This window comes from Camelus dromedarius, chromosome 12 (genome assembly GCF_036321535.1).
Source record: "Camelus dromedarius isolate mCamDro1 chromosome 12, mCamDro1.pat, whole genome shotgun sequence".
Lineage (NCBI taxonomy): Eukaryota > Metazoa > Chordata > Mammalia > Artiodactyla > Camelidae > Camelus > Camelus dromedarius.
This window is the reverse complement of record NC_087447.1, coordinates 29784100-29809051: the sequence shown is the minus strand read 5'-3', so window position 1 is coordinate 29809051 and position 24952 is coordinate 29784100. Positions and strand designations below refer to the sequence as shown.

Sequence of the window (24952 nt, the reverse complement as noted above, 5' to 3'; positions counted from 1 at the left end):
TTTATAGGTTCATTTATTACCATTGAATAGAACTTGGAGCATATTCTTTTTCACTAATTTAAATTATAACAAGTATTTTGAATTTTTGTTTCTTTGCTCTTAAGTCACATTGCTGGGTATTTCTGTGACTATCAACTATTTGGTCAGGAAAAGAACTCCTGATCTGCTTCCCTATGGAAAATATGCCCTGCTTTCCTACGACCTAACTATGCTGTGCGGTTTCCTGGGGCACGTAAAGCAAGCCCAGTTAACAGTGCCTTGAATTCTTCCCTTCCGCATAACGAGACATGTCAGTAAGTCCTTTAGGTGAATGGGTTCTTTCCTACAGATCACCCTAACTCTATCAGCCAGACTTTTTTTTCTTTTCTGAGAAATTAAAAGACCTATTCTTCATGGTGGCAGGGGGGAGGATGCATTTATAATAGTAGGAGGTAATATTTAAGTAGTGTTTATACTATGCGAAGCACTCCTTTGAGTCCCTCACGTAAATTTACTCATTTAAATTTTATACCAACCTTTAAGGGATACCATTATTAACAACATTTTAGAGAGGAGACATAGAGATGAAAAAGAATCTGAAAATGTATGTGTGTGTGTGTGTGTATGTGTGTGTGTGTGTGTGTGTGTTTGTATATATATATGTAAGTGTATAACAGTTGCTTTGCAGTGCACCTGAAACTAACACTGTAAGTCAAATACACTTCAATAAAAAATAAAATTAAAAAAAAAAGGTGAGACACAGAGAACATGGGTGATTTGCATAAGACTACACAACTAATAAGAGTCAGAGTAGGGTTCAAGCATAGGCAATTTTATCCAGCATCTGTACTTTTAACCACAGGTGTATTACCTTTTGATTTTTGTTCCTGCTTTTTTTTAATTCAATACTTCTATCAGTCTATTTTTAAAAATCTAATGTATTTTTATCACAGAAATATTATTAATAGAGATAAGATATTTTTAGAGCAGTTACAATAATATATGAACTTAACAGAGTAAAAATTCTGAAAAATGTATGTGCTGGAGGTTGAGTCCAATTCCAGCATCACAGGCAGACTGTATTCTATGTGGTTGGTACACTGTGTATTATGATCTGTCTCAACGCAGGTTTTCCCTGGATGTGATCTTTCTCATCTATGTATAACAATTCATGTCGTAATAGTATTTCGTAATATATAAGGATTTTTACAGGTGTGAATTTCATATTCAGTCAGTGTTTATAGAGTGATATCAATCTGCCTTTGTTGGAATACTTATGTGACAGAAGACAACAATAGTTTTCCCAATATAATTTTGAAAATATTAATATTCTAGATGGTAGATACTGAGTTCTGATGCTTGATTGTAAGGCAAATGAAATGTTCATGATTGTTCTCTTTTATAATTTAGAATCTTTGGGAAAAAATGTACTTTCTCCTCTTAAATTTCCAGCACCTTGTTTTTGGGATCAAATCATTCATTGCATACCTGATTCCAGATGTACCAAAGAACCTATATGACCGAATACGACGGGAGAAGTACTTAGTCCAAGAAATGATGTACGAGGCTGAACTAGAACATTTGCAACAACAGCGAAGAAAAAGTGGTCATCCTGTTCACCATGAATGGCCTTAGTTGATACCCGTTGCCCAGCAGGGGCAATACCATTAGTGGGACTGATGGTAGCTTCAGATTCTAGGCATGATCTAAGAGGAGGGCATACCTGCAATCCATGTGTATAGCATGTTACTTAGAAATGTATCACAGCCATCTCTGGGATTTGGAATATCCTAGTTTCTAGGGAAGAAAAAGATGACTCATGACCTTAAAAGATGGTTAGATTGACAAAGCAGGAAGCCAGGATCTAATTCTCAGAACCAGCCTCAGGGAGCTGTGTGTTTGGAAACCTCCACCTTCCATCAGCTGCAGTGTATTAGGAAGGGTGATGGTGAGGTTTGCAGAGACAGATTTCCATGTAAATGTGCACAAGCCAGGCATGACTTAAAGTATCATGTGGTCCTCATTCACATACTAATCTGACTTTGGAACCTTAGGTTGAGTTGAGATACTTACAAAAAAATGACTTAAATCAGTTATTGGCTTTGCTGCTGGAATTCCATGTCCCTTCAGCTTACCGTTTTTTATAGGAATTTCCCTTGTTTCTTGCTGAGATTTTGGATCTGTGCCACAAGGAATTTATGCTGCTTTCTACTGACTATGCAGTTGAAGAGTTGTACGTCACCCTTCGTAGTCAAACCAAAAATCTTGAGATTCCCAAAAGAATACCATTCATTGAAATAATATTCTGTTGCATTGGCTACATTCCAATCTGTTTTATCATTGGCAGAATCAGTGGCACTGTCTTTTCTTTTTTCCTAAATGTCAGTAAAGCCACACACTTATAAGATATGGGTGTTTATTCTCATATCATTTAGAACATGACAAATCTATATTTTAATGTGGAAGGCTGTTTTATAGTATATTTAATTTCCCCTCCCTGATTTATTATAACTACTCTCACAGAATAGCTTGAAGTGCTGTGTATATGTTGGTTTTCCTTGCACCTTTGCACCTTGACAACATGTAATGCAAGTTACCATTTATGCAGCTCTGAGAGCAGTTACACAGTATGCCATTGTGACTTGTTTATTCAGGAAAACAGAAGCCAGATGCTTTGCAACACTTAACACTTTTCCAACAACATGCACTCTTGCTCATGAGCTAATGAAAACAATGCATGAATATAAATTTATATTATTTGTAGGAAAAACACACATTTTTAAAAAATTTACTTTCTTTTCATCACTGAAGGGAGTTTTCTGTTATTATTTCTTTGATAGATTGATTTGGTTTGTTTTTGAAAGCTCACTAGAAACAAAGTCAAATTATTTGTGAAAGACGTCATTTTTGCTTTGTTGTGAAGTTGCTATTTCTCTGTGAGCTCCGTACCTGTGACTATGACTGTTCACAGACTGATGACCTGGGAACGATGGGGCATTCAACTAAAGAAAGTCTGGTGGAGGCATAAACTATGGGGGCAGGTTGGGAAAAAAGGAAAGAGTTGAATTAAGAAAATATGTGGTAGAAATCAAGATACTTTATCTTGTAAAATAATTAAAGCTAATCTCAGTTTTCTTCCCCTGGGAATGGGATGGGAAATACATAATCATATATATGATTCATGCACTTACATGATTAATAATTGTGCAATGAAACAAAGTACAGTTATTTCCAAAATTTATAAAGACCAGATTAAACATAATGGAAATCAGGCTACTTTGTATATATGCACAGATTTCTCTATCAAGAAAATTATACAGTTTCTCTTACTAGAAAACTATTTTTATAATTCTAACACTGAAAATGTTGTGGGTTTTTTTATTTGTTTGTTTTTTGGGTTTTGTTTTTTTTTTTTTTTACTTTTCCTTTTTTCCTTCCAGGGAAAAGCTGGTAGATTATAGTTGTTGGTTGGTTGGTTGGTTTTTGTCAAAATTATTCACTTCCCTAGTTGCCCTCTGATTCCAAGCAAGGAGAAGGACCTCAGACTCTAAATTTCCCTCACATGCCCTTGCCACAAGGGATCCTTCCCTTCAGACTGGAGAGGTTCAGTTTCTGCCACATGCTGATTCTTAGCAACTAGTTCCACTTACTACACAAAGGAGCTTTAACCGCCTCCATTTTTGTAGCATCTGCACTTCCTTTCCTTTGTCAGTTAAATGTATACACAAGCCTGAGAATAAATACTCTCTATGCCTACTGAAGACATAAAGGAATCTGACATTCGTGTCCTTTCTAAATTAGGGACACAAGACAAAGACATTTGCCTTAGTGTGAAGAATAATGACAGCTGTGCCCTTGAGCATTCTTCTCTCTCTGAGTTATTTTTGTGTAATCATATAAAATCACATTGATTACCTAGAGAGAAAAAAATATGAAAAGAGAAAGGTATTTTTAATAAAAATTTATAATGCATTGATTTAGAAAATGCCTCCTCTAATATTTTTTGAAACCGATGGAAAAAGAGAAACAATGAAAAACATCATCTGAAATTTTTCTTTTGTGAAGCAGGGCAGTAGAACCCAGCTCTGCCTTCATCACAGCTGACAGCGGAGTATTCAGTCCCTCACAGTACATCAGTTTTCGATGACTCTGCTTTAGTTGAGAGAAATGTTTTATATCATGGTTTTCATATGAATACAAATGATTTCTCAGAGATTTATATAGCACACACTATTCTCAGGAATTCTGTCTTCCATGAATGCTGCTTATATATTTTCATATTCTGAATGGTTGTCTTTTTCAGCAAATAACTAATATACAAGTGCATGCAGGAGGCCTTGACAACTTGCTCGAAGCTGAAACGTTGTCATAGTACAGTGTGTGGAAAAGCACTCTCGATTATAGGTGAAATAGTTGGCGATTGTCTGAGTCTGCACGCGCTTTGATATACTATGCTGCTCAGTGACTGCATGACGAGATGCCACTTCTGAATGCTGCACCTTCTTCCAAAACGACTCTTAGCACAATCTATTGTAGAATGCAGTGGAAAGGAATGTTCTTCACTCAATAAATGGTCATGCAATACGATATTTTTTTCCTATAATTTGCATGTCAAATTTAACCCTACTTGTTTTTTAAATATTAAGTTGGGGTTTGTTGAGCAGGTATGGGGAGAGGGGTTGCTCGTTCTTTAGCTCTCCAAGATAATAGCGTCCTATTCTTGAGGGCTCTTCCCCACTCTTAAAAAATTTAGACTATTTGTCTTCCGAAAAGCTCATTGTCATCAAGACGTTTGCACAAGACAGTGCAGGTGGAGTATCATGTTGATGCTAATAATGCTTTGTGCTGAAAACAGATGGAAGAGGAAGCTTGATTCATTCTTCCATCACACAGAAGCATATTCTTTTTTTCACACATGTGCTAGCTCTATCAATCATCATCAAAATCTCGGGACAGGAATTTTAGCACAGATATAATTCATGCCAAGGAAGGCAGACATACAGGACCAACTATCAGTAAGAGGCTTCCAAATTGCCCATTTTTTTCTTCTCAACTTGATGGTCACAATTGAAAATCCAGGTTGTGTAAAGAGTTTGCTTAACTGATAAGACTGGATTGATGAGTCTGTCAATAGGGGACAGTAGACAGAGGCCCAGGGTGTGGCGTGTTGGTGTGTGTGCTTGTGTGTGTGTGTGAGCGGGTGCAGGTGCGCACACAGGCATCACTAGGAGTGCTTCCTGTATAAGACCCAGTGAGCACTTCCTCTCTGTGAGATAAGCCCAACTCAGTCCTGTTACGGTCTTCAGGTATTTCCACTCTGTTTTCCCCCAAATCACTGTGTTATAGCAAGCTCCGGGGAGAGTTGTGAGTTTCACCCTGGGACTCAGTTAACATCTTACATCCTTCCTGGTATCCTCAGCAGCTCCGAAGAGAACATTTTGGGAACAGCCTGAAAAACCCAGTTCTGGTGAAAAAGTGAGCATTTCCTTACAGACGTTTCTATTCAAGATGAAATGTGTCAACAAAACAGAGTCCCAGGGGAAGACTGATTGGGCCTAGATACCTGCTAATTAGGGTTTACGCACTTGAGGTCGTGATAAGTTACCTTCAAGAGTACTTCCTACCTGGGTTCATCTCAGAAACCACACCCACAGCCACATTTGATGGTTTTCTTTCTAGAGAACACAAATACCATGGCCACCGCATTGTAGCCACTCCACATTAAGGCTTCTTTTTCAGGAAAGTACAATGAAAGCAGACAGGTTGGGAGAAGAGACTCATATTTGAGACCCGATGCACTTTCTTGGCCCATCACAGTCCCCCCTCAGGGAGAGGAAGTCTATACATCCTACCTTGCTGCTCCGTGACTGCCCCACCGTGCGCTGCAGCACACTGTCCCTAGAAATAGCCTGTTGTTCCCTGAACAACTGTCCCAAGGTGGGAGCCTTGCACACTGGGCCGTCAGCTAGGGGGGTTCTGCTTCATACCTTCCCTACGAAGGAAGGGGTGAGATTTTCAGGCATATACCTGCATTGACTGCTTCAGAATATGTATTTCCATCACAATTCTCACTCTGTGGGAAAAGCAATGTCTTTGCTCTGTTTTTCAGAAAGCAAACATTTCCTAAATTACTAGCTGAAAAACAAAACCTAGTGAGCTCTACTGAGGTATTCCCTACAAAAATAACTGTCACAGGGCTGCCTCGCCCCACATGGTGTTTAAGCTGCCTCCAAACCTTTGGAATGATTTTGTCAATGTCGATGCCTCTCAGTGCTACCAGGTGAACGCTTCAGGCCAAATTTAATATCTTTGCTAACAAGTCATGTGAGCAAATGCTCCCACTGATTCTGAACCATTGAACTTTGGAGGGATGCTGTTCTGTAAGTGAAAAGAAGGGGCTTGAATGGCAAAAAAAATCTGATGGCAAAGATAACTGTGGAAGCAATGTTTTGGGGATGGTGGGGAACAAGGGAGTTTCCTACCAGAGCAAAAATGTCTATTTTGCAGATCCGGTTTCAGTATCCATCCCCATACCCTGCCTTATTTCTGATTGAAAAACAATTGCAATTTAGTTCATCTTTGAACATGAAGAAAAAATAAAGTTTTTGTCTTGTTTTTTTCCCCTTTTTTCCTGTCTATTTTAAGATTTATGAAGCTAAATCTAGTAAGTTTAGATTTCAGCGACTCTAACCAAAGAATAAATGTCTCAATTTTTGATGTTGAAGATGAAATGTACTTAAATGCAATTTTATTCTCCTGGGATGTGTGGTTATTGGCCTCTATATTGTATTTTTCACGTAGGAAAGAACTATTAGACCCTGTAATTGAAGAGGGAATTGGGGGCATACCAGAAGAGACAGAGTGGCATTCTCCAAACACTTCCTTCCATTCTTAAGAGAAATTATGCTGCAGTTGTATAGGACCATATCACATAGGCAGATGATTATAAATACTGATTTTTTTTCTTTTTATTCTCATGTTCCTCTACAAATATTAATATATATATTTATTTATGTATTATTAATCATTAAACATTCCTTCTAACTCTCATAAGAAATTTAAAAGTCAATTTAAGGTAGCTCTTTGCTCTGTTGAAATAGACTGAATCAATTTTTAGGTGGCGTCTTGGGGTCAGCATTCTTGAAAGGAGTGACAGTAAAGATTCCTAAGCCTTTATAATATAGATTCTGAATCAGTCAATAACGTTGTGTGATTGCTCAGTTCTTTCCAAATCCTGCCTGCTTCTATTACACAGTTACAAATAAGCAATTTTGGGATTGCTCATTTATTTTCTTACATGGCAGTTACACTAGGGCCTTAAATCAGTACACCACATGACATTATTCTTGGCTTCTCAAATGTGTCAAAGCAGATTCTATCAGTGGGAACTGTAAGCTATGAATATCTGTGTACACACCTGCTTTAACACTTTCAAAAAACAGATGAATTGTTGTTTCCGAAGATTCCTGAGGACAAATATGTCAAGTTCATAAATGATATCACCATTATGTATTGCTTTTCTTGAGTTATAGTAACTTATGTATTGTCATAAAATCCTCTTAATGTTTACTTCTGTTTGTGTGTGTGTGTGTGTGTGTGTGTGTGTGTGTGTGTGTCCCCTAAGCCCTGGGCAGTCCAAATGTTTTAAGTATTATCCAAAACACTGAAAAAGAAGTCATGTAATATAATATGTCAAACCTTATTTTGACATATGTTTCCTTGGTCACTTGGTAGACCTGCCTTACTCAATTGTTTATGAAAGATTTTAGGGTAGATAACTGTTTTGCATCCCCCTCTTAACCCTGCAGAGAATACTCACATTGATCATTTGAATGCACTTCTAGCTGAACTTACTTTTAAAAGAACTTACTTTTAATATAATCTGCACTTATACTACAGGTGTTTTTTTCCTAAAATTAAGTAGTTGTGTAAAGTATAAAATTTAGTAGCATTCCAGGGCTCTTTGGAAAAGCTTCACACAATTCTGGAAATAAAAAACATATCATCTTAAATATCCTACAAATATACAGATATGTCATTATCAACTGACATTTTCCATCAGAGGGTGGGATCATTATCTAATTCATCGCAAGAGTCTAATAGGGAGGACATTGACATTCTGACACCCCAAGTAAGGGCCATTTTGTGGTTAATTAGCCAAATATTTATAACCTTAAGTCTGTCTTCTGAAGATTGCTGCTATTTCAAACACCAAAATGCAATAATAGATAAGTAAGCTTATAAGTGTTTGCTATTTGCAAAGGTGTTTGCAAATCTAGATTGGTTTGGTCAGGAGATTGGAATGAAGGAGGAAATAATGGCGCTAACTCTTTCCAAGAATTACACATAAAAATAACCCAGTAGGGGATTTACTATCAATTGACTTACACTTGCTTAATTTAAAATTTTGTATATTTTAATATATATCAATTTAGTAGTATCAGTTAAATTTCTTTGAAAACAGATTATACTTTAAGGTTACTAATGTTGGATTAAAAAGGTTAAATCTACAGAAAGCTTAGTTACATTGCAATATTGAGATTTGAGCACATGAGATTTCTAAATACACGAATGTATATAGAGAGCGCTAAAATGTCTGTAATATTTTAAAACAATTTCTTTCTAAAAGAACAATTCAAGGGAGACTCCTCTATTTTTTCTATTTGCCAATCTGATCTTTGTAATAATTTTGATTGAATTTGTAATACCATAAAAATATTTCAGTAATACTCACTTTGAAATACTGTTTGCAAGACCCCTGGTCTGTGGTTCATTTCTTTTCTCTTTAGAATGAAATCGTAGAACCATAAAATTGCAAAATAATGAAATTTATTTTAAAGAAAAATGTATTTGAATTAAATGAAAGGAAAAGTCCCTACCCCCTTCTCTTGTTTAGAGAATCACGGTGGCTGTTAACTGTGCAACGAGTGATAAACGCATTGAGATTCTGTTTACTTATCAAGGTTTACATTTACAGATGTAATACTTAAATCACAAATATGAATATTGCACTTTTCAGTAATAAACTTGTCTATCTTTAAAGCGGTAGTTTTTCTTTTCTTTTTTCAAGAATTTAAGACCTTCAGAAAAAAGTTACTGTCCAGAAAAATCATACTTTATTTAAACTCGGCATTGAAAAGGCTACTGTTTGGGAATATATAATATGACTTTTAATTTATACATTATATTTATCTTATTTCTAATTTCAAACAACTTCAGGAATGCATATACTAAGCTACACAGCAAACGTGGTTTCTACACACGGTGGAAGATGGTTCTCCGGTGGGTTCCCATCTGCCCCCCTACCTCAGGACGGATCCCTGTGCTGACCTCTAAAAGCTCTTGAAATATTACCTCCTAATGCCACGGGTTCCATTACATGAGAGAAGACAGAGACGTTTTTACAACAATGTAATAGTATCTTCCGTTCACAGGTCATGTTCTGCTTTGATAACATTCCAGGTGAAAGAATTAGTGACTGGAAAGGAAAATGGATCTGAAAAAAACTTGCTGGAAAGTACTGAGCTAGTGAAATGTCTGCAGGATAATTTGGGAGTCAAATGCGTGAGAGAATTTGTGAGCAAAATGAAAAATTCTATGGTACATTTTGGTTGTGTGCAATTCCAAGGGAAAGCTGTATTCCAAATTTCATAAATATATATAGCTACTGTTAATCTAATTCTCATCCTCAGGCTTGCGTTTTTGCCTTCTCTATCATATTCACTCAGCCGATGAGGTTTGGCCCAGATTTCAACATTCACTTTATATATTGTCTGACATTCTAAGTGATAAGAACTTCCTAACTCCTAAGTCATTTGGAAAAGAATTGCACTTCTCAACTTGTAAATCCTTAGATCAAGACCTTCATTAGCTTCCTGGACCTCAAAAATACTTCTTGAAATTCTGTTCCTTCTCACTTTCAGATATTTTCCCAAACATACCCCCTTGCCACTTCTTTCCTCCTTTTTCAAAACGTATTTTTCTCATCTCTCTGATAAACCACCTGAATCTCTCTTCCTCTCTCATTATTCTTCCTTCTCTTTGAGGGTGGAGAAGGCAGGCGTTGGGCTGTGGCTTATAAACTCCAGCTGTGTTTTTAAATTCCTCTACTGATTGATTCCCCCTCTTTCTATCTTCCTTCCCTAATAATAAACACTGGCTACATCAATTTTTTTTTTTCTCTTATGCTTCTTTTAATGTTATCTCCTCCTGTTTAACATTTAAACAACACAGCCTTTGAGACTGCTCATCCCTGCCTCTTGGACCATTTCTTCTTACTTTGCTGACATACTCTTTCTAGGTCTCTTGATCTTACCTGGCCACCAAAATAAATACCTGAAACCAGCCCTAATATAGCTGATACTGAGACATTGTTTTGTTTCCTCCTATCTTTCCTCTGATCTAGCCCCTGGGACACCTTTTTTTTTTTTTTTTTTTTTAATCTTTTAAGGATTCGATTTCTTTGCTTCTTCCAGAAAGCTTTCACTGCCTCTCCATTTGTTAACTCACTTTTTGATCTGTGGTACCCTCTTCCTCCAGAGCTTTAAAAATTATTTTCTAGAGCTCAACTATTAAGATCTTGACTTCAGCCACCTTAGCCTGATGGAATGCACTGAGCTGGCAAGTGTGAGCTGAATGAAGGAGTAGAAATCCTATGGACAAGGTATTCAGTGCCAAAGCTAACCCCGTGACCAGGGAAATCCCCTGCAGGCTGGTAAGCTCTGTGCAAGGTTCTTTTACACAATGTTATCCAAATAGCCTCTGATAGGATGTCCCGCTCCTCTTCACCCAGCCCTACAGAAAGAAAGACTCCAGACTTCTCGTTGAGCACAGAGTGAACTTTTCATTGGAAGGTGACAGAGAGAATCAAGACACACGACACTCAGCGCAAACTGAGCAGGGCACTTAGTTATAACTGCTCCCACTTTCCACACCTGCCAGGCTCTCCTCCCATGCTGAGCAAAATTAATTGTCAGGCTTGGTTAGGGCAGCTGTAACAGCAAGAATGCCTGGAAAAGGACTTAAACGTGTATGGGGGTTGATGGGAGGGAGGTAAAAAGCAGTTAAGTGTTCCAACTACACCTGCAGGATGAGAGGATGTGAAATGAGTCTACACATTTGGGAGGTACGGGGGCTGGGCCAGGTGTCATTCCCTTGTCTTACCAGCAGAGTCAGAGAAGCATTTAATATGCATCTCCCCTTCTGCAAACTCCAAGATATTTGATGGTTAAAAAGAGAGAAAACTGTAAAAAACAAACAAACAAGCAAAATCCCTGAAGTGTAACATAATACAAAGGAAGGAGATGGAATCTTGCATTATGATGAAATCAAGCCCTAATTTATTCCAAAAAGTTGCCGGGGCAGTTAAGCCTTGGCTGTTTTTTTCTCACCTGAGAGTAGGGTCTTCCAAAGAATAGCCTTTGGCATATTCTGGGGAACGGTCATTCTATTTGTAGTCATAAATAAGTATAAATAGACATTAGACATCCCTGTCTTCTAGCAGTGGCAACTACACAAATCTACTAACCAATAGGCAAGAAGTATGTGGACTGTGTGTGTGTGTGTGTGTGGACGCTGTGTGTGTGTGGACGTGTGCGTGTGTGGACGCTGTGTGTGTGTGGACGTGTGTGTTGCCTTAGAAATGGGTAATCTTCTCCACCACCATGCTGTCGTGGCTTTTGTCCTTGGGGGCGTAGCCCGGAACGTGGACCAGGCTTTCTCGCCCGAGGCCGTTCTGGAGGACAGGTTCAGCCCCTGGTTTCCAGGTGCTGCCCTGCTCAAGGTTCTCCTGCGGAAAATGGAAAGACACATATGAATGGGGTGATCTTGATGGATTCTAAATCAAAATGAGCACATCTCGCTTAGCACCCCGCCTTGAGAAAAATGACAGATATGAAAGCAACACGGGTCACTCTGACCCCAGGCGCTTCCTGCTGGGTAGCTTGGCTGTCTCCGATGTAGGTACTATTTCTAATGATAGTAAAGACAGAAGGGACAATTTTGTGAGCGTTTACAAGACGCCAGTGCGAGGTGCGAAGAAGCTTACAGGTGACTCATCTAGTGGGGCCTCCTGTGGGCCTGTGGGCCTACCCCTGAGGGGGAACAAAGCCGGCTCTCTCCCGGAGGGTGGAGGCCTCCTTCCTTCCTGTGGACAGCAACGCCTCTGTCACAGCAGGGGTCCCTGCATGCACCCCCCAGGAGGCTGCTCCATGTCACCCTTTGGTGAAGGAACCCAGTTGTGACACCTAAGTGTCCCCTGCCAGTCCCGACTCAGCCTTGAGAACAGAAGCTCCCTGCATCAACAAGGCTTCTCATTTCTGCCAGGAAACGTGTGTCCAGGAAGATAAGTCTGTAAAGCAGTAAATAACTTGATTCTCTCCTTCTAGAACTTCCTGAAAATCCACTTATCTAAACAATACGCTGCTCAGCCAGCTGCCTTCTTAGCAAACAGATGGCCTCCCCATTCTGTCAGGATGGCGCTCTCCTGACTGCAGCCAATGTGACGCTCAGCTTCCCTTCACCTGCATGTTACTGCTGTGTTCGGGGGAAGGTGAGAAAATGGCGAGTTCGATGTCATGACAGGGGTGCAGAGCCCCTCTCCTAGAGTATGAGAAGAGTGAGATGTCTGGCACTGGAAGATGGGGAATAAGCCCTAACTGCAATGATCATGAATCCTGCCCTTAATCAGGCTGAGAGGACAGACACAAAGACCAGTTGCAAACCTAACAGGAAACATGGCTTCTCCCAAGGAAGGTCCTGTAGATCTCACGATGCCAGAATAGCTTACCGAGGGAGTCCTGCTCTTTAACCAGTTATGCCCCAGATGGCTTTACTTTCATTCCCACCTCCCTTACTTAGACTCCTCAGCATCCTTTAGTGGGAATGCAAATTCTACCTTCTTGCTGAGGGTGGCACTCCCTGGCTCCCCGCCCCCTTGCTGTATCAATCAGTAAGTCCGATCTGGTCCAACCACAGGCTATTCCTGGTGGTCTTTGGCTGATGGGACCTTGACAGCACCTGGACAGCGTCTCTAGAGCTTAATCAACCACACCACCAGCCCTGTCTGCCTGAAGCACGATTCCTGGTGGGGAAGGGGAGAGCTGGGAGGTTGTGTGCATCCTGCTGCTTCCCTACATGAGACGTCCTACCAATCAGTCTCCGTGGTACACTAGACATGTTCACGTCAAGATGAGGCCGCCTGATCTACCCCCAGTTCTCAGATAGAAGCTGAAGTTCAGAGAGGTTAAATAACTCACCCAGGGAAAGTTAGACATGGAACCGGGATTAAACCCGGGGCTAACTCAAGCCCAGACTTCATCATTATTCTAGACTGGGCCCCCTATTTTATTATTCCTTTTTTATTATTCCTTTTTATATTTTCCTAGATTTACCCTCCTGGCAGGGGGTGGTTAAAGGGAATTTTGGAACTCGATCACTTGCAATGCCAACAATTTGTCCCAAAGGTGCATTTAACTATCAACATACTTATGTGCTTAAAAACTAGTTCCCCGAGACAACTGAAGTGGAAACCCAGATACTTTCAGGTTCTCATATTCACCACCTTCCCTCCCCACATCCACCTTTCCAGATGGTTTAAACAGGCAGAAAGGGAATCCTTTTGAGCCAATTCATAATTTTCAGAAGCTCAGACGTCAGCTCACCTGCTCTGTTCCACTGCCATGCTGAACTCCACACCAACACAGGGTTCGGTATTTCTTAGACCAAAAGCAAAATAAATTGCAGACTGGTCTAATGAGCAGTGGTGGAACATCCCTGCCGCTTTGGAAACCTATTAACAAAAGGAACAATGGGTTAGATGGTTGCACGCTTCCAGGACTTCCTTTAAGGATTTAAGCATTGTCCACTTGAGAAGTAGGTCAGAAATTGACAGCTGTTCCAAAAGGTGAGAGTTAGCTTTTAAACATCCACGAACTGTCAGGTCAGGCAAGCTCACGGCTATATAGTTAAACCAATGGAGACACATATTTATTTTTTAGTATTTATTATGGAAAGCCCTCCTACTACTCTTTATAGGCCCGCAAAGGAGACTGAAAGAACTGTGTAATTTCTTCTTTCAGGAAAGCTCTCATTTTCAACCAAATTTGGTACATTAGAGGTCAGCAGAGTCAAATTAGTGAAATTAGGGAGATTCTTTTTACTGTTCTTTTTTTTCTTCCTTCCACCCCAGCATCCTGAACAAATGATACTTTCACATTCCCTCCAGCTACTCTAGACTTTCCTGACATCTCCTTCCCTTCCACTAAGATGTCTGCTCAATGTTCGGTTGCTTCAATTCTGCTGTGGAGCCAAAGTCTCTTGGCCAGCAAAGCGTAAAGTATTTACCGTCTAGCTTTAACAGCAAAGGATTCCTGACCTCCGTGCTGGATCTTTGATCTTGTCAGAGGTACTATCTGGATTACATCTTAAATTGTCAGAAGTCGTGTATGTGTGGATAATAAATATATGGCCAGAGGGTCTCTGCTGCAGCTAGCCAACTCCACCTTTGGAAAAGGAAGTCAGCCATAGACAACAGTAAGTGAATAGGCATGACTGTGTGTGTGTGTTCTACAAAATTTTATTTGTAAAAAGAAGTAATAGGCCAGATGCGTTCTTAGTTTGCTGACATCTGACCTAAGAGATACATTTAATGAATTGACAACTAAAGGTCTTATTTCTGAGACCTTCAGCTATATAACAGATGAGAAAACAAAACAAAAAAAAACCGATCAAAATTCGCATGAGTACAAACTACCACACACTGAAAAACAAAATAGCATAAACCTGTACACAGGGTCCTCATGGTGGGAGGTTCCGGTCACTTGATAAGCACAAGACCATGTCACTGCCAACATGCACCTGGAAAGTGCCTGGAATCTGTGATGCTCACAACGCCTGCTTTGGAACCAGGCCACAAAAACTTTTGCTGTCTTCCAAAGGTGACTGACCACTTGACTGATAAGTCTAGGTGTATCCTGTTAGCATCAAGGAAGTCTCCATGTTCTTGGGGTACCAAGGAAAAATCTAAACATCATAAATAACCTTTCACTCCAGTCCACTTACATAAAGAAAGATGTCTGGGGAGTTGTCACTACGTGAACAGCTGGGGTTACAAAAATTATGTTCAAGTCTTTGTCATACCCAAGACTGGCTTAAATTTAAGTGAATAGCTGGTGGTATCTTGCCCAGCATAATAAGGCATTGGAACATGCCTGCAGTGTCTCCAGGCACCAGGAATACCATCATTCAGACCATGTGTTAAGCAAGAATCTTGACTTCCCACATAGCCTGTGACTACCTAATGGTAGTGGGAAAACTAGAACTTTGTAATATTTTAGTCAGCTAAAATGCATGCTTCAAGGAGGCCGAGCAGAAAGATTACAGTGGGCCTAGTCCACAGCATCCTCCCCCACCAACCCCTCATGGGCTTTGGCATAAAAAGGACACTGAACCATCAGAGGGACTATGGCTTAAAGAGAGTCAACACTGGTACCAAAAATGGCTTGGAGCGAAGCCGCTCACTATGGCGCTCCTGGCACTAGAGGGGTGACCTCCAAGGGCACCATATGCAAAAGCAACAGTAAGACTCTCCTCTGCTTACCTAGTGGGTTAGTAAAGGCTAGCCCATGAGGTAGTAGGGGGGTTATGGGGGAAAAAGTGAGATGAAGCGGGGAAGAACCACTCCTAATATTTAACCTTCTTACTGACACATTACACAGAGTTTTCATACTCAGGCCTCTGGGGAACATGCATCAGACACTTTCTGTTCATAATATATGGGGGATATTTAAAACATTTTATATATATATATATATATATACACACACACACACATACATATATATATATTTGTAATCATATGTATAATAATCAGGGGGATGCTTTTGCATGTCAGTTTGGAGAGAGTAGATCTATCTGTCTGGGAAAAAGAGCTTTTCATGGTGGACCCAAAATCACACCCATAAGACAGTCATCTAGTCCACCAGTGCAGAAGACTAGCCCATGCCTTCCTTGGCCCCAACAAAAGGAACCCAGATAACCGACCTGTTATGCAGCTGATGATCACTCCAGCAGCCATGCATCCTAGCCAGCCCACTGCACTGTAGTAAAGGTAGGAGAGCGAATACCAGGTCTCAGCGATTGCAGGTCTGTGGAGGACAACAGCACGCGTCACCAGTCCTGTGAGTGCAGCATTGTGATTCACAGGGACTCAGAGGACTGTAGGGGTTCATTTTGGGGCCTGTTATCTCTCAAAACCCCAAATCTTAACTTTTTGTCATTTGATTATTTTTTAAAGAATCGCCTGTAGACCAGATGTGCTTTCTATTCCACTCAATCCAATCCATCTTAGACTCATTGCTCCTGAACTACAACTGCAATGAGGACCGTGCCTTCCATTTCTTTTGTATTATTTATTCTTTGGACATCAACTAAGCCCAGATTTAGTGCTGCCAGAAATTGTCACAGACATTGAAGATTAAATGATGAGTAAGCCACAAAGACGACATCTAGGAGTTAAGATTCATGAGATGGAGTGGTAACGCCGTGGTCAAGAGGAGCAGAGGATTTGAAGAGGATTCAGAAAGAGCATCAAGCCCAGGCTGAAGTGTGAGATGTTACCTCAGCTTGTTTTTAAAGAATGGTTAGTCGTTAATCAAGCAAAGAAGACCGTCAGGGCCAGGATTTAGCATTCCAAGAAAAGAAGACCAAATAAGCAGAGGCAGGCAGGAAGGAACAACACAGAGGACCTGAAGGCTATAAATTGGTTGATTTTGTTTGTCTGTAAAATGTGTTTCAGGTGGACTTGACAACAGAATGATGCAAATGGACCCCAGACACAGACCTCGCACCTTAGAGCGTGTCTCCTCTCAGAGGCGTGATGCTTTTGTTGTCATGTCACCAGTGTCCTGTAAAGCCACCGCTGATTCTTAGCAAGAACAAGATCCAAAGGCAGCTTGTTTCATTTTATATCTTTGGGAAAACTGTCCATTTATAATAGGCAGGTGGTGAGCAATGTGACACGGAGAGGATTACATTCTCTCAGAGCCAGCGAATCATGTGAGTGCTTTGTTTTTATTTTAAAAATTGGTATCTGAACTTTAGTATCTCAAGTTACTCATCACAGCCAGAAATAGAAAGGGCAATCCTTCGTCAAACCCTGTATCATCTGCTTTAGAAGCTATAAGTTCACAGCTTTTAATTCAATGTGTCCACAGTCAGTCTCCTCACTGCCCACAAACCTAGTCTATGCAGATCCTTTATTTTATTTTTTTAATGACACTCTGATCTTCCTATTTATCGACCTATTTTCAAACCCTCTACAATTTTTTTGGTTTTGTATGGGACCTCCAGTGAACCCTCTTGCCAAGCTCACTCTTGGGCACCGGGATACAGAGGAACGGACAGCTACAGAGAGCTGGAGCCTCCCTGGCTCTCTTCAGTGCCGGGTACCACCCAGAGCAATTCTCACAGGAGAGCAAGATTGGTCTGGTCAGACTGAGCGCTGAAATGCCTCCTTTCTCTAACCTGGTTACCCTCCCTCTGGGACTGGACACCATCTTTAAGGGAGGCATACCTGTTGGACATCCCTGGAGACACCACTTCCGTCACATTTGATGGGGCACACTGGTCTGTCGATAAAGGCAAAGGCCATGTCTTGGAGGCTGGAGCAGGGTAAATGAAGGCCCCAATGGCCACCCAAAATGACAAGGTGATTCCAGTCAGAATGCCTCCAAGTGCACCCTTGATGAAGGAAAAAAGTTAATGAGAGATTTGACAAAATCATTGAAAAAATAATGAGATGAGGAGTCCGTGTCTCAGGGATTCTGGCTTTTCACCCAAGTCTTGGCCACATGTGCTAGAAACAGTCCACTCAAACTGCCCACAATGCGGTTTTATTTAGGAGTAAATGGTTCCTTAAATGAAGACACTGGAGGATTTTATCATGGTCATTATATGTAAATTCCTAGCAGGAATTTTTTTTCTCCTTTTGGCTTCTTCCTCTTATCACTTAAAAATCTGTTAAACCTCGGTTCCCAATAGAAGAGTTTCAGAAGTTCAGGAAAACATCAGATAATGGAGAGATGTGGACATTTTTCACTGACAGTCATTATAGACATTATAGTCCGTTATATGGAAATTTTTACTCCCATATTTCTTCCCGAGTGATTCTGGTCAAGTCCTCTGATTCCCAAGCTTGGAGTTTTTATTTGAGTCTAAATACTAGCAAGTATATTTACTAGTTCTGTCAGTTAAGGCTTCTACTTCTTGATAAAAAGTTAAAAAGTCATTTCTCCTGTAAAGGAAACAGAACAATCTACAGGGATTAGAACCACGGGAAACTAAAATCTGGATGGTCCTGGTCTCGGCCAGAGAGCTGAGCCTTCTCTGTGACAGAAAAACAACTGGTTGGTTTCTTTATCTATTCAGAAAAAAAAGACTCTTCAATTACAGCACCAGAACGTTCTGTTCATTATTGTTTGGGGAAACCAAAGCAATGTATGAGATTTGAACACTTTTATCTTTGTCTAGACCAGGAGTCTGCAGATTTCCATCATAAACAGACAGCTAAGGGATATTTTAGGTGGTGTGGGCCATGACGTGTCTGTCATAACTACTCAGTTCTGTCACTGCAGCACAATAACAGCCATAGACAGTACGTAAACACAGGAGAGTGGCTGTGTTCCAGTAAAACTATTTATGGTCACAGAAATAAAAATTTCCTATAATAGTCATGTGTCATGAAATATTCTTCTTCTAATTTTATTCCAACCATTTAAAAATGTCAAAGCCATTTTCAGCTGGCAGGTCATCCAAAAACTGGGAGATTGACTAGATTTGGCCTGAGGGGTACAATGTGCTGATCCCTGGTCTACCAGTAAAGGGTGAACAGATTTTAACAGGAGGTTCAACCCTTGCCGATCTGTAGTAGCTGCCTGGAGAGCCATGCTGAGAAGGGTTCTGAGGCTGCATCTACGTTCCGTGGAGAGATGGCCATGACTGATTAGTGGGATGGTGAGGGTCAGTGACTAGGGGAGAGGTGACCCAGACTGGTGATATTTACTTTCCTCTACCTGGAACAAGGTGGTTTCCCAGGCTAAACAGAAGGACCATAATTCACTAACATAGATAAACTAATGTTTAGAAATGCGCTGAGATGTTACGTTACCAGTTATTAGGTTTTTTTTGTGGCTAGGACATTGCCTTCCCTCATGGTACCTTCCGAGGATATAACTATCTTTGTCAACCTCAGTATCAGAAAGGTTTATTAAAACAAAGTGTCTCCTAATGAGACCGCAGGGGAAGCACTGTAAATTCCCAAATGTTCCATACCTATCTGCCGTTTTTGTCTAACCCCATGAGATTTATCTAGAAGAGAGGTCAGTAAGGGTCAAGCAGCCACAGAGACCTAATTAGGTATACCACATGACTCGGGTTTTATTGAGAATCGTATAGTATATTTAAAACATGCAAAGAGTCAGGTTTTCTAGAGTCTAAAGACTTTCTAAAAACGTATGCATGTAAGTGTATGGATGGCAATAAGTGAAAAATGACAATTTTATTACATTGAAAAAATTAGGATACTTTAAATACTAAAAAAAAATTATTACATTATTTTTCCAAATAAATTTTCCTTTTGCTTTATGCTCACTACACAATCATGCAACCAACATTTATTTAAAGGTATACTATTAGCTTGTCAGCCAGCAAAACCAAGAAGGTGCGGCTGTCAGAATATACCAGGCTGGTGTCTTCTCCCCTTCTGAAATTAACTTAATTACATTGGTTATTACTTGGGGTAACTAAATATAGAAAAGAAAATTTACATTTTTAAAGTTTTGAAAACTGTATTTTAACTAAACTATTTCTGAGTTCAGAACCTATTTCAAATTTCATTTTGTGGGCTCAATTTAGAGAAGACAATTTAAACCCTAAAGAATCCTTTTGATGCCACGACACATGGTGTTTCATGATCACCTCTTCCTTTTTTTTCTTTCTGCTTCTAAAACAGCTTCACTAAAGTCAGAGACAGGAAGGCCAGGGTTCTATTTAGTTCTACTGTGGAAGGAAGCCCCCATTTTTCCCTGGCAAAGACAAATGGCCTTTCCAAGGGGGAGAGAGAAGAGAGAGGAAGTGGCTGGGGCCCAGTCTCGGCTGGGAAGAGTGAAGAGGGTGTGGGGGCCTTACCTTCCAGTTCACAAAAGGGAACAGGATCCCCAGCGAAAACAAGCCCAGCATCGGTCCCCCACACATGCCATGGATGCTCAGGGCAGCCTGCGAAGCAAAGCATGTCAGATGGATACCCCCGCTCCCCTGCATCTGAGGCCCACCTGGGCCCACCTCTCTTCCCTGGACCTGGGATGAGATACACTCCTGGTCCTGAGTGTGCCACTCATTAGTCATGCGCTTTCTTGGCATCATTTCTCCCTTCCAGGCTCATTGATAAGCACTGTGTAAAAAAACCAAAAATATCTACAAACATGCATTTGTGTGTGTGTGTGTGTGTGTGTGTGTGTGTAATTTGGATTTGGTAGAAGCAGTTTTTCCTCAAGCTGGAACTCATTGATTTGTTTATATTTTCTATCTTATCAAAAAGCTTTTTTAATAACGTACCTAACAAATACATCTATAACTTACGTTGCATGTCTTTTGCATTTGATTCAGCTGTTCTCATTTAGCTTGAGCAATTCTGTAATTTTGATAATAACAATTGTCTGTTACCCCACTCCTGCTCTCCCACCAGATGCCTCAGGGATGTTGAAGCTTTCAGTTTTGACATGATGGGGAGGTAACTAGATGTTCCACTTCCTATCTCCCATTTTTTAAGGCTCTGTCTCCGTTAGAAATTGAGGGAGTCTGACAAAAGCATTTTCATATCTCTTAGCCTCTAAGTTATTGAACCCAGTGAATTGGTGAGGGGCCTTAACCAAACTAATTTGCTGTCAACCTTGTGGCAAGGCTTTGCAAGAGTCGTGGACATACAAAGGCTGATGTGTGCAAGTGAGCACGTACACACATATGTGTGTACACACACGCGCACACACATGCACAGCTACTCTGCAGTGCAGCCCCCTCTAGTTCTAGCAATACAGCCACAGGGCTCCTAGATCAAGGGGCTGCAATAAAGATGCTCTAAAGATCTTACACATGTTTCCTGTTGTCAGGCACCACCTAAGTGTCAGACAGTGGAGATGAACAACCCTAGCACTCTAAACAAATGACCTCATGTCATCCCCACAGTTACCCTGTTTAGCTGGTAGCACTAACTGGATTTTATAGGTGAGAAACTTGGACTAAGAGAAAATATATTAAAGGTATACTTCCAGTTAGAAAGTGGCAGAAGTGAGATTTAGGAGTTCTAAGCAAATTTGTCTGGATCTAAAACCTAAATCCATATTTTTTTCTCCTAAAAGCAGTCCTAAAAAAAAAAAAAAAAGGCGAGGGGAAGAAAGAAAAACAAAAAAGATCAAGAACACAAACTACCATCATGGCCTCTTTTTTTTTTTTTTTTCTTTAAGGAAAAAAGTTCCTGAGAGAGTCCATCACTAATAGAATACTTAGATTCTAATTTTGCGCTGCCACACGTCCCTGTGGTTTGGTTAAACTTCAGTTATTAACTCAGATTCATTTCAGAGAGTCCTCTTTCTCTATAAAAAAAAACAGAAACAGGACCAAGGGGTCTTAAATCCACTCCAGCTGTAATGTAAATTCTTCTGCCCAGAAAGATGAGCTGTAATGCACTGTTACGGTTGTTAATTTTTAGAGAAGTCAATGCCACAGATAGATCTTTCACAAGATGGAGGCAGATGAGATTAAAGTAGATACTTTTCCCCAACATCAATACTTAACTTCATATTCTTGACATTTGCTCTGCTGATTGATAGTATTAATTCATAGTTGCTGTGGTTGTTGAATTTAGAAGCTAATTTACTAGCTATTATACGGGAGAGTCAATAAGTTAGGAAAAAATGTTTTTCCTTCACTGCGGGGAGGAAAAATAAAAAATTTATAAAGTCATTAGCCAATAGGCTCTGGGTTGGGGGGGAAGGTCTTCATATAATAGAAAGAAAACTAAAAGATAGTCTCTGGATTTGAAAAAAAAGTATTTCTATCAGTCACAAAACTAAACTGACCTCAAGTCCTTATCTTTCTTTTTGTCATCCTTAGGGGTGTTTAACTGGAGGAAGATAAAGCTCAACTAATGACCTCCACCTCAGTCTCCCTCTTCATTGTAAGCTCTATGTTTTACACCAGGCTTGCAGGAGTCCTTCTCTACCCTGGAGCCCTTCATAGTGCAAAGGCAAATAAGCTTAAAAGGTAAGTATCTCTGAAGGAAAGCCATTTAGTGATTCAAATTCTCACTAAATTGGACATGGTAATACTTCCATGAAGTAAATAGTGATTGGATAAAGGGGAAAAAACAAAAGGGCACAAAGCATCAGAGGCAACTTGGAAATGGGGAAAAATGAATCTAAAAAAAAATTCCTGAGGTCACTAAAGACAAACCTCACCAACCTGCCAGTATGCTGTGTATATCAAAGTGCTTCAAAAGTTGTAAAGAGATCAGCAAGCATCAGCCATTTGGAGGCGGGGGGGAGGTTCCTACTTAGCAGAGAGGGCACCGAGTTTCCAGAACCACAGTGTCTCTTATATAGGCAAGTGAATTATCATGTCACTCAGTTCTCCCAGACGTAGTTCCCTGAACCTTCAGAAAAGTAACAGAACGTATGTGAGCAGCCACTAGAAGGATCAAGCAAGATTCACTGTTCTGTGAACTAAAACTACATTTTATAAAAGTCAGTGATTACTATTCACCCACTCTTTTTCATTTTTTTTCTTTCATTTAAGCAGCATTTATTGAAAAAACTAAGCCTGGCCAAGAAAATATACAGGATGCTCATATTATACAAAGATACAGTGGGACTGAGAGGGTTAAGTAGAGTCTGAAGATGTGCTTATCTGATGGTGCTTTGAAAGTTGAGCAATTTGGGAGGAAGGAGGGATGGCTCAGGGGACTTGGTTAATAAACCTGGTTTAGCCACAAACTTGAGCAAGATATTTTACTCTTTTATGTAAACATCTACAAACTGGATGTTGGAACAGATTATTCTTGACACTTCTTATGGTGCTGACCTTTTATGGAACTGGGACTTGGGCATCTGGGAGGCAGTTTGGCCTGGATAATAAGGTGAGGAGGGCTCATACCCCAGCTCCACCACTCTTTAATCATGTGAATTTGGGACAATTTATCACCTCTCTACTTCTTAGATTCTTCATCTGTAAAATTAGTACATTAATCATACTACCTCTTACAGTAGTGATGAGGGTTAAATGAAGTAATACATTTGGGACTATTCCTAGAATATCATACGCATTCCATAAATGTTCATTGTAATTATCGTTCTTACCATCATGATGATAGTTCCATTTTTATTTCAGGATCATACATTCTCAGATCTGGACTTTAAAAGGGTTTCTACTTTCATTACAGTGTACCTTGTCGCTGAGTCTCATGACTAGTTTTGAAAAGTTTCCCCTCTTGAAAGTAATTTTGGTTGAAATTTTACATGTATGTGTAATTTGGACCTGGTATCAGAGAGTGTCAGCATTTGGGGATTGGAGGACAAAGCAAAGTATTTGAAAAGAAAGTGGATAAAAAGTTGCTATGAAATCAAATATATATATGCCTTTTGTCTCTTTCATTACCTGGATGACGCCCCCCAAGAGGGACGCAGCCACAGCCATGGAGGTACAAATCATGCCGAACAAGAGACCTGGAAGAAAGGAAACTCATGCCGATCATCAAGCTGGCTTTGAGAGACTCCCTGAGCTTCTGCCCAGGGCTGCCTCTCACGCAAGCTCCACTGAAATGCGGTCTCAGGAAGGTCTGTCCTCCCCACCTAGCCATCAGGAGAGACTTTTCTCCTAAAGACCTGCTTTCCTAGGCCAGGTGGAAAGAGCTAGAATCCAGTCTCAAGGAGCCTTCTCTCCAGGATTCAAGAAGAAAGCTGTCACACTGCTAAATATAAAATAGATAAACAACAAGGGCCTACTGTACAGCACAGGAAATTATATTCAATGTCTTGTAATAACCTAGAATAGAAAAGAGTCTGAAAAAGAATATATATAGATATAGATATATAGATATAGATATATATGAAACTGAATCACTTTTCTGTATACCTGAAACTAACACAACGTTGTAAATCGACTATACTTTAATTTAAAAAAGGAAGAAGAAAGCTGTCATGTGGAAGCAACATGAAAATGTGGAAAGGGCACAGGTCTAGGCTAAGAGAGCCTGAGTTAGCGGAACCCAGTTTGGTCCCTCACCAGCAACCAGCTGGAGAAGTGACTGGCCTCCCTGGGACACAGATAGTTGTTCATCTTTAAAATGGCTAACTCTCTACACATTTTACCTCACAGGTTTTTGCAAATCGGGAGAGTTTTTCTGCTCTCTTCATGCTTTATTCATACCCTCCTAATGGATCCTGGTATATTTCATAACAATGCCTTTTTCACCTGGCTGTGCTGGGACCCCGAGGGCCACGAGAGCACAGGCCCTGAGGCACCATGCACAGCATCCCTCTCACATCGTAGGATCTTGCCGAATGAATCAGCAAGTACGTCTTCACAGTCATTTAAAGCTGTCTTCTTTTAAGCCACTTTTTAAAAATAATTTTTTAATATATCCTTGTTTAAAAACTATCTTAAAAGTCACTCAATTCCCATGATAAGCCATAAACTAAATAAGAGAGGGAGAGAGACAAGGAGTTGGAGACAGATAAAGACAGAAACACAGTGACAGGAGCAGAAAAAATGATTTTTCTCATTTTGTTTGAAATTCTCTCCCAGCTAAATATTTGGCTCAGTTCCCAGTGTGACCACTAATTCAGTTTTATTGTATACTGATCATATGTTAGGCACTTTACTAAATGCCAGTGCTATAAAAGCCACTGCCTCAAAGCTCTCACAT

General features: G+C 40.2%; 2 protein-coding genes across 9 annotated transcripts in view; one reads left to right on the top strand and one right to left on the bottom strand.

The window, feature by feature from the left end:
- ANO3 (anoctamin 3) overlaps positions 1 to 9038 on the top strand; it is a 360413-nt gene extending 351375 nt beyond the window's left edge. For 6 of the 7 annotated variants that reach the window (XM_031459864.2, XM_064492497.1, XM_064492496.1 and 3 more), the window contains one exon: positions 1432 to 9038. In XM_031459864.2, the coding sequence (XP_031315724.2) occupies positions 1432 to 1614 (183 nt within the window). In that variant the 3' untranslated portion in view covers positions 1615 to 9038. The remainder of the gene's footprint in view (positions 1 to 1431) is intronic. The other variant, XM_064492495.1, reaches the window with a different exon arrangement.
- A 34-nt stretch (positions 9039 to 9072) lies between these two features.
- The window catches only part of SLC5A12 (solute carrier family 5 member 12), a 41467-nt gene continuing 25587 nt past the window's right edge, over positions 9073 to 24952 (bottom strand). Inside the window, exons 10-15 of one of the 2 annotated variants that reach the window (XM_011000198.3) lie at positions 23683 to 23750; positions 20164 to 20250; positions 17552 to 17718; positions 16021 to 16124; positions 13641 to 13768; positions 9073 to 11767 (exon numbers count right to left, since the gene is read on the bottom strand). In XM_011000198.3, the coding sequence (XP_010998500.1) occupies positions 11615 to 11767; positions 13641 to 13768; positions 16021 to 16124; positions 17552 to 17718; positions 20164 to 20250; positions 23683 to 23750 (707 nt within the window). In that variant the 3' untranslated portion in view covers positions 9073 to 11614. Of the gene's footprint in view, positions 11768 to 13640; positions 13769 to 16020; positions 16125 to 17551; positions 17719 to 20163; positions 20251 to 23682; positions 23751 to 24952 lie in introns of those variants that run through there. The other variant, XM_064492502.1, reaches the window with a different exon arrangement.